The 10,891-nt window shown below is 32.7% G+C and overlaps 1 protein-coding gene across 1 annotated transcript; it reads right to left on the reverse strand.

Annotated features, from left to right (window-relative positions):
* Window positions 1-945: 945 nt before the first annotated feature.
* LOC112782491 (beta-glucuronosyltransferase GlcAT14A) lies at window positions 946-4,886 on the reverse strand. The gene is made up of 4 exons (XM_025824899.3): window positions 3,766-4,886; window positions 3,560-3,635; window positions 3,364-3,479; window positions 946-1,983 (listed from the first exon to the last, which is right to left on the reverse strand). The coding sequence occupies exons 1-4, from the start codon at window positions 4,355-4,357 to the stop codon at window positions 1,469-1,471; spliced, it is 1,299 nt and encodes a 432-aa protein (XP_025680684.1). The 5' UTR covers window positions 4,358-4,886; the 3' UTR covers window positions 946-1,468.
* Window positions 4,887-10,891: the final 6,005 nt, after the last annotated feature.

The following is a 10,891-nucleotide window of genomic DNA, read 5'->3' on the forward strand; positions in this document are numbered from 1 at the left end:
ATCTAATGAAATAAGATTATTGATAAATTAGATTACCACACGTCCACACGAAAACGATTCATCGATTAAATTACTAGTTATAAAGCAACACTATTGGCAAGTCATATAAATACATCTCATCAGGACAATTTAGATTGATATTTAAAAACATTAGGAGAGGTTATTAACACATGTCACTATCATTCGAGATATATATATATGTAAATATCTAAAAATAAAATATTATTTTAACTTCTGATGTTTGTCATAAATATTTTATTTCATCTTACTTTTATTCTCTAATAATTTTTTTTCTTTTAATAATACCATCTTTTCTTCATTGTTATCTTGATTGCAACAACAATTGTAATTGTGGGGATAATTATAGTAATTTAGTAGTAAAAGTGGCAGAAACTTAATTGAAAAAGACGATAACGACGAAGAAAAAACAATCTTTTTAAAAAAAAAAATTGATAAGATATTATAAACAAAATAGAATAAGACATTTGAAATAAGAGTAAAATATTTCAAACATTAAAACAAAATTCATTAAGACTTAGCTTAGACATTTAAAATTAAAATATTAGCTTTCTTTTTATCCAAAATACTTTTTTAGATATTTAATTACTCATCTCACCAATTAAATTTAAGATTAATTTATTTTTTTTAATTTTATTATTCACATTGTTCAACAATATTATTGTCTATTTATATTTTTTCGATCTCTTAATCTATCCTCGTCAAGATGGACATTTTATGAAAATCAAATGACAATATATGATTTAAACAGTGGTGATAGACACATGGCGAAAACATTATTCATTATTTAAAATTGAGAGGATCTATTCTCGTTACTCAGTGCTTGTGGCACGAACCTACCCAACCATAAGATGCATTGACGCAGTGTCAACAAGAAAGTTAGGCCATTCAACAACTTCAACTTTAAACCAAATGGAACATAGAAAGTAAAAAATTAAGATACATAAAAAACATTTCCATTCCAATTTCACATCGTTTGTTTCTGTTCTTTTTTTTTCAACCCCCCACAACTAATATCCCCTTTCCCTCATTTTCTTGTCCCAAATGTCAAATAGAGCAATAAATGGTAGACATCAGCTTACCAATTCTGAGCTACATGACCATATGAAGAAACCTTTAATGCTGGTTACTCATTCATTGGATTCAAATCACAAGCCAAGTGAGATGGAAGGGAGTGGTGACTTGGGGGGGTTACAGATTCAGTTTTCTTGTATACCATAATAGTACAGTGTGGGCGATCCATCTCCGATTCGATCACATTTAGGTAACAAGATCCATCTCACTTGTTCTTCAACTAATATGTGTATACTTTCACTATTTCCTTTTTCCTACCAATAAAAAAACACTAATTTACTGAACGTGCTAACCCGAGGTGCACATATAAACTGATAAGCAAGTGGCAGGGGAAAATAATCTCTGAAAGATTGCTGAGGGTGCCTGCTGATTCTTCTCATACACACTGTCGTGGACGGAAACTTTCGTTCGACAATAAAGAGCTGATTAATGTTTCGAGCCTTTTTGCACCCGGGCCAGGCCTGAGGACCGTGGTATTACCAATTTCAGTGCAGGGATCAGTCCCATTCTCCCTGCTTCCTATGCACCACCCTCCTGGAACAGCCATTCCAGGACCTCTGGATAATAGCTCGGCATCAATTTTGTCCATTACTGGATCTTCTCTGTGGAACTTCCTCGCAAAGGGAGCATTGCTATCGACCATCTTTTGCATGTCCGCAAGATTAAGGTAGTGGGGGTGCTGCTTGGGAGGATTGTCCCAAGAAATGTAATGCAGATCGCTGTTCACTGTTGTGTTCTTGAACTCTTGAGCATTACAGATAACAGTGTGAAAGTATCCTTCCGGGGAAGATATGAAATTCGTGTAGTACATAAGAGCAGTCCGGGGCAGGTTGTCCCAGCCCCATATGCAGTAATCAATGAATGATCTTGAGAGTGCCATCCAAGCAGAACCTAACAGGAGAGATTAAAGAAGTTTTAGGTCATCATTTATGATAATGCTCTCACTTCCACAACCTAAACTTCCATGTTGCTCACTACTTAAACTTAAATGATAAACTATGCAGTCAAGATGCATAACAAAACTATCATATACAATCAATTTAAATTCGATCACAAGAAAATCAGAACACTGAAATTGGACCAATGGTTCGACATACATTAACTGAAAGAAACATATAAAAAGTGTTCTAGGACTGCCGACTGCAGCCATTTCATGGGAAGTTTTCTATCATTATGGTGAAAATTTAGATGTCAGCAAAATCCTAACCTCCTTAATGTCCTACGTTCAGCCATACTATAATTTGAACTATTCTGGAAACATGTTGGAAAATCAGAAGCTACTTCAATATCTATCTGGACAAATAACAGTTATGAACAGAGTCTAGCAAGAAGAAACCATATATTTGGCATTTATTCAGGAAACAGCATGATGGAATAGATTCACCTTTTATGATTACTTCTTAAGTATTATCCCTAGAGGCCAGATAACGTTTCAAGCTAATACAAAATTAAATTATATTACAAAAATTGATCATGGAACTATGGAAGGAACCAAAATTTTATTCAGAATCTAGAACACGTTTTATTGCAAAAATAACATGTCAGCTTATGCCATGCAATAGCAGCATTCTAAACTACATAACATTGGCCAAATCCTGACAAAGTTGTTGGAAACTTTCAACTTCAATGCACATAAAAGTATAAATAGGGTCACACAAAGACAAAAATCTTCATTCACAATTCCTGAAGCTCTACGTGACCAACCACATGGCAAATCAGAATAGATGATGATGCTGTCTTTGATTCAAAAAGTGCAGCATAGAGAATTCATATATTAACATAAATAACCACAATTTCCTGTTGGTGTCATAATTTTCCATTTCCATATACAACCTCATTTGTTTAAGAGACAAGTAGGCTAAGGGTACAGTTATCAGAAAGGACAAATCAATTTTGGAGCATAACATAAGAAAACAAATATTGCAGTCGATCAAAAAAACAGAAAGTTCTACTAAACAAATAAAAATTAAAAGTCATATGCTCATTCACACCAGATATAAATGGATTCACAATCACTAAGAGGCGCAAAAAGTACCCGAAAAACCGCAAAAGGTTTCTTCAACTCATATGAAATCGATGACTGATGATGCAATATAATAAATACATGAATGGTTTCTGAATCTTCAAATGAATTACATCAAAATCAATTCAAAGGAATTTCCTCCAATAGCGTAAACCCTTCAGAAAGCTAGGTCATTCCAAAAAAGTCACCGCTATCTAGAAACATACAAATCGATGGAAATTTAATAGAGAAAGAACAAAATCATTCACCTGTGAAAAGCTTGAATGCTGTAGGCCTACTTCTCCGTTGTGTTACCCAGAACACATCTTGCTTCTTGTTCATGTACAACCCGGGATCAACAATTATTGGCCTTGCACGCTGGTGACTACAAAAACAACACAAAAAGTTATCTCAATGAAATAATCAACAATTTGACAAGAATAAACAAATTCAAAGAAAACTCACTCTTTCCATCCAATATTACTAGTATGATCAATGAAATTGAGATCACGAGGCAAGTACGAAAACGTGTGCAGCAGATCTGGTTCACCAAAAACAAAAACACCATTGAAAACAATAACAATAATTCCAATTCTCAAATCAATTAACTAAATTGTACGATTCGAGCTTCCAGGATCAAGTGTTCACTAATTTAAAGAGAAAGAACGAACCGTCTTGAGTAACAAGGGGGTAATCGGAGGCACTGAGATTGATGAACCAATCCCAGTCACTCGATTCTCTCAAGAGAATGGCGGCAGCGTGGAGCGTGTTAGCCACCATGGTAGGTCCTCGATACGTAACAAGGTTAGCTTTCTCGATCACTCTCACATTCTGGAACCTTCGGAAAAGCGCGTGGCTCCTAACAAACTCAACCAGATCCGCACGCTCCTCCTTCGATGCCTCAAGGTCGAGATGCACGACGTAACGGTTGTTAGGGTGGTAGAGCGCGAGGAGAGTCCGCTTGACGGAGGCGCCGTCGCCGGCGGAGCCGGAAATGAGGTAGGCGAGGCGAGGCGGAGGAGGGAGGTGGGAGGGAGGGGTGACGTGGAGCTTGGATTCGACAAAGATGGAGTATGACGTGGCAGTTATGGAGCGGTAGAATGGGAGGATTGAACCGCCGGAAGGTGACGTCAGCGTTGCGAGGAAGAGAAGGAAGAGAGAGAGTAAGGAACCGATTGCGAGTGGGAAAACCCATTTTCTTTCTACTGATTGGTGCTGCTGCTGGTGCCTTAAGTGCATGTAGTAGTTCTTGAATTTCTTCATTCTTTTCAGGGGTTTCTTTTTTCTGGTTTTTGAATCAGACAAAGAAACCCACCTGTTATTTCTTAAGCTGAATGAAGCAGCAGTTAGGTGGCAAAGAACAATGAATATTAAAATAATATATATAGGAATAATAAGAAGAAAGAGAGGTTGTCTTTTAAGAACACACTGTGTTTTTGTTTCTGATGTGTGTGATTTGTCTATATGGTGTTTGTTTTTTAAAAGAAAAAGAAAAACTAATAATTATATGAGCAGTAACTAAAGTACAATACAAGGGCTGCTTGAATAATTTGTCTTGCCGTGACTGAAAGGTTATAAAAGTTTGGTGCGGTGGCTTTGAATTCACACTTGTTTCTGGCTCTGGGTTTTAACTTTTAATGATGCGGTTTATTAATGAACTGATTAGCTGAGGGATGAGAGTGATTAAGATTCGGATTAGAAGCAGACAATTATCTCTATTTTGTGTGTGTTGACTGTTGAGATGGGTTTCTATTTTTTTTTAATTAGTTTCTTTTACCTAAAGTGGCGTAGTGGGAAAAACGTGTTGCTATTTAGAGGGGGTTTATGGTGTAATTGGTGAGAAAAAGGAGTTGAGGTTGAGGGTTTGCAACTGTTTAGAGATTAATGATTGTAATGAAAAATAGTATGTGGGTGCGTCATGCGTTTGTTGAGGAAGGTTTAAAAAGGGTATTTTCACTTCATTAACGTTTAGGCTACATTTGTTTACAAGCGTGACAAGAAAAAATAAAATCATATTTGACAAACAATTAATCTCTACATTAAAATTATTTAATTAATTAAGTCCAACCAAATAGTTTTAACTTAATTCACTTTCACGGCCGTTATTTCTAACAAGATTTTGAGTCAACATACGAATATATATAACTTGTCTTTTTTATGTAAATTTCGTTTCATTTCTCGAATTTTCTCATTTGCATCTCTTCGTTCTGTTCCATCTCTGCATTTTTTGCGTTTCTCTTTCTTCTCGATGTTTTCTTCGTTTTTTGCGTTCTCTTCGTTCAAGTTTAATGTTCTTTTATCTGATTTGAAGATTTTGATCAAAACTTTTGAAATCAAGCTGTGAAATCAGGTTTGAGCAAGTATTTTGTTGTCGAAGATAATGAACGATTCAAGTTCAGATTGTCAATTGAACTGGAGCGAAGTGGATTATTATTTTGAATCGAATCAAGTGGTTGAGGTCTGGTTCGATTCTAGTTATGTAGTTCGTTGGTAGTTTATGATTCTGTAGGTGAATAATGTTGTTTTTGTATTTGAAAATTAATGTTCATGGTCAATGACGGATCCAGAAAATTTTATTAGTGGGGACAAAATATGTATAACATGATAATAATTTTATAATTATATTTTATTATTATAAAATATAATTAATCTTCTAGTTATTTTTAACTAACAAATTAAAACACCAATGTAGTAATTTAAATAATAACATATAACTTAGAATTTTATTCTTTTAAATTTGATATTTAAAAAAGATTGAATAATTCTTTTATTATTAATATAATTAAATATTTTATTTTTTATATATATTAGTAAATAATCATTTAAAAATTCATGTCTTATAAGATTACGAAATTGATTATTTATAATATTCATAATTAATATTTTTTAATTGATATCGTTAGTACTAAAAAAACTAGAACTAACTTTAAAAGAAGAAACATCAATAGATATATGTATATTTAGATATTACTTTTTATTATAACCGTTATTTGTTGTTAGTTAATATTACTATATTTCAAAATTTAAATTATTAATGGATCTTATTATTCAATAATATTTAACTATATAATAAAAATATATAATAATATAATTACAAAATAATTGAATGAATTAAAAAATAAAAAAATAAAAATAAATCTTTAATTGAATCAAAAGAAATTAAATAACGAAGTTAAGGAGTTTTACTTAGGAGTTAGAGAATAAAAAAAAAACAATAAGAGAATAGAATTAGAATGTTAGAGAGTATAAAAAAATTGTTTTTAGTATCTGAGGAGTTGAGTGAGATTTTGCATCGCGCTTATGATAATGCTATGGTTGAGATGCAAGAACACAAAGCCAAAAGCAAAAGAAAATGTTCGTTATATCAGACGATGCTTCGTTGGAAGACATTATCGAGCTTCAAAGCCCTCCACGAGTTAGAACAAGAGGACGTTCAAAAAATAGATTGGGATCGAACACGGAAAATCAGATTGCAAATGCTGCAAAGAAAAAGAAAAAGAAGACTCTAAGTGAGGTAAAAGTGATGTTCTTTAAATAGAAAAAAATTGAGTTTATACGTGTTAATTGTTTTGCTAATATGTGATTTACCTTTTGTAGTTGAACCTTTTTTATGGTACAGTCAAATTTCAGTCATTATCATGAACATATTATGAATTATCAGTTCAGATATTCAAGACAATAAGATAGATTTTCAGTGTTTTTATGAATCTATTTCGTTGTTATTTAACACAATTTCGATGTAATCTATGTAATGTTCTTTTTTTTATGAAAATGAAGTTTAGTATTTATATTTTTTTGTTTTGTTTTATTTTACCATATTTTGAAATTAGTTTCTTCAATTATATGATGGGATTTGTTTGTATTAAATATAAAATACACAGATAATTTAATACTTAAGTAGTGTAGAAATTCAACCTACTGAATTCGGTGTTTATTTGAATAGTTTTTGGTATATTTGAGAAGTAATTCAATGTATTATAGAATTTATTTTTCTTTTCCTGCATTTTTTGAGCCTGGATTCATTTAGATTAACAGCATTTCAATATAGTACAATACAAATAGGTTCATAGAAGTTTAATTTTACAAAGAAAATTTATGAAAAACTTGAATTGAATATTTATAAAGATACAATGTATGTATTTGTTTGAACTATACATTGCACAGACAATTGTACACAACCAATATAGAAATTCTTAACAATTTACAATATTCAAACTATGTTCTATCAATATCTCCTGATTCCAATATACAGTAAAGACTTAATAATGCAGCAGATGGCCTGGATAGTTTGATGGCTTCAGATTCTTAAATGGCTTTATCTCTGAGTTGATTCATTTCGTCAAATAGAATGAGTGAAGCATATTCGACTTTAAAATGATCAACTTGTTCCTAGAGTTTAAAGAAATTTCTTGATTAAAATCCGTTAATTTAGTAATAGAGAGTTTTCTATTTTTAAAGATAGTTACCTATTTCCAATTCTTCCATGAATAATTTTCCTTTTTCATCTTTTTTGGGTCAATTATCTCTAGCATTTCATCACATATATTGCACAATCCCATCTAAAAACAAAAATAAAATAACACATTAAAATAGGACAGTAATAACAAAAACACAGTAAAATTTATTAAATAAAAAGATTTGATACCTTGTTCGCTGCCCACTGATGTTGACGTATGGTGCTTCCACACCCTCATCCTTGTCTATCAAAGGCTTTTCTCTAGCAAACACTCTCATTTGTGAAATTATGAAGTCCTAAAAACCAAAAACCAAGTATAAGAAACTCTATATTTAACACCAAATTACACCAAAATGAATAAATGATAACGTCACACAAATAAACAACTTACAACAAATTTATTAAGTTTTGTTATGTCTTCTGAAGGAGATCTTTTGTTTAATGAGTCAAGGACATGAAATTTCTTCTTTTCAACATCCGCCATCTATATCCAGCAATGCTACATATAGCAAACTAGAGAAAATATCTGAAGTTTGGCCAGATAGAATAATATTTTAGTTTAATTGACACCTAATGTAAGAATTGTTTAAGAAGTTTTATAAATGAAAGCTTACAAATGGATGGGATGCAAGTTTTTTTTTGGTCTAAAAACGGAATGTAGTCTTGATAGTCTATAATCTGAAAGGGCTTGTTAGTTTCTGGATGAATGAACTTGCCCTCATGACTTACCAACGCGGCATTCTGCAAAATTTGTATAATACACCGAAAGAAATAGTTACAACAAACAATATATTTTTAAAATACACCAAAATTTCAATGTACTACAGCTTACCACAATATCAGAGGGGAGACAGTATATAAATTTTTCAAATCTTTCAATTTTTTGTTGTTCAGAATTCGACACATACATTGCCGAGACAACCTACACAAACAAAAAACTCAAAGTTAATATATATGGCACAACTCATAAGAAAATTATTAATGTTATTCTAGTATTACTAGATTTTCGATATCTGATTTGGCTTTTAAAGAATCAAAGTGCATTCTGATTATTTCCAGGTGAGATTCATGCTTTACCTTAAAAATCATCTCTCACTCATTAGAGTTTCCATCATCATAATTCTTGATATTTGTGATCCAATGAAAACATTTTTTTCTAAAGATCGCCTGTTATTTTCTTTTTTTCTCACTGGAGTTTTGAACTTGTCAAAGAAGTTCAGTTGTAGGCTGTACCTTTTTTGGTGAGAGACTTTTTTACTTAGCATAATTTAATGCTGCTGCAACCCTAGTATTTATGACTTCAACTAACTCTTCCACTAATATTGGGCTGTCTTGAGATTTTTCCTTGTCAGCTGGTGGTTCACCCTCTTGAGTAAGTGTAGCTTTCTCACTTGATTGAGAGAAGCCAAGGCTAAATGATGGTGCAGAAAAGTCATTCTTCAATGCAGCGTTGGCAATCATCATTATTCTATTATTCACGACTTGAGCGGGTGGTTGACTGCATAGTGACACATAAAATAGTTTAAGAATATACAGAAAATATTGAAAAAGAACTTTATTAAGTAGAACTTACACATTAGTAGAGCTACTTTCTCATGAGATTCTTATCGAGGATGTGGAAGTTGTGGAGGACTGCAGGATTACAGAAAGAAATTTAATTAATACAACTAGGGGTGGCAAGCGGGGAAGCCCGTCCCGCCCCATCGAAAGTCCGTCCTGCTCCACCGAGTGAGGTGGTCCTAAAATCCCACCCCGCCCTGCCTAACTGCAGGCTGGTGGGCTAAGCCTGCGAAATCTCCTCTTTTTTTTTTACTATTAACTATTAAATAATATATATAATTTCATAATCATTTTAATAAATTTATAATTTCTAAAGGCATAAAAAATTATAATTTTTATATTCACAAACATTAAAGTCTTCGTAATTATAAATATTGTCTCCAAAGCAAAATAAATATAATCCAAAACACTCAATTTTCATCTTCATTCTCTTGTAAGTTGGATTGGGAGAAGTTGGATTTTGGCAAGAAAGTTGCAAAAACATCCCCTTGCCAAAAAAACGAAGCCCGGCAGGAAAGCCCGCCCCGCCCCTCCAAAGCTCGCGGTTTAAGCGGTGCGGCTTAGGCGGACTTTTGCTATTTGGCGGTCCCAATTTTTCAGCCCGGCCTGCCTTTTCTGGCGGGTTACGCAGACTGGCCCGGCGGATTTAGACCCGTTTGCTACTCCTAAATATAACCAAATCAAGTGCACCACAATTTACATGAAATACTCCGAACTACGAGCTAAATATACCACTATTTAAAAATACATGCAACTCAATAAAACATCCACAAAATGACACCAAAACAACAAAAGTCCCTCAAAATGGACAAAATCAATATTCTGTTGTCTAGTTACAACAAAAAGAGGACAACAACACCAGGTGCACCGCAAATCAAAAGCAATACAGCGAATGACAAACTAAATACACCGAAAATATTAGAAAAGAAATTTAAGTAATATTTATGTATTAATAGTTTTTTCTTCTATATCTTCCTCCCTGAAAGACTTTTTAGCAGTTTGTTGATTCTGGGAGGACTTGAGACAGGTGTTTCTAAAGGAGGAGCACATACTTGAAATGGAACTCTATGGAAAACAAAAAATGAAAAAGTTAATATGGAGTAAACATTCTATTGCAAATGATTAACTCAATGGATAGAACATTGAAAGTGAATTGGAAAACTCACATGTCTAATGATTCTGATTGAGAATAAGTCTGTTTTCGAAGAACAATCATTTGTCCTTTAGGATTATCATCTATTATTCCTTCATTATCAGGAGCTGGTTCATTCAATGATTCTTCTTGTTCTTTAAACCTGAAATACAACGAAATCATCACAACTACACCTCAAGCATTCAATAAAAATACAACTTCTGTTGTATGAGAACTTATTACATAGTTGCAATTTTTTTCTTGTATAAAATCTTAAAGGACTTTTTTTCTAAAAAAAAATATATGAAATCAGAAGCAGAATATGGTAGCACAAGAATTAAAGAAATGGTAAGAGAAACAAAAATTACATGTTATCACTTGGTTGATTTACAGTGCTCTGATAATTTGTCTGTGTTAGAAACATAGGATCATTTTCACTTGCCAAATTTACATGTGGCATTCTAAGGAGAAAATAAACATTATTCAGTAAAACTAGAGTAATTACATAAGGTTTTAGAAAATTTTAGCAAAGAAAGAATTTCAGACATTGAATCTTACGTTTGCAAAAAATTATAGTGAGCTTCTGTGGAGTGGAACCCAGTTTTTGGAATATCAATGGTTTTTTCCTGTATTCTGGAAAACCAAACAA

Source organism: Arachis hypogaea, chromosome 20, assembly GCF_003086295.3.
Source record: "Arachis hypogaea cultivar Tifrunner chromosome 20, arahy.Tifrunner.gnm2.J5K5, whole genome shotgun sequence".
NCBI lineage: Eukaryota > Viridiplantae > Streptophyta > Magnoliopsida > Fabales > Fabaceae > Arachis > Arachis hypogaea.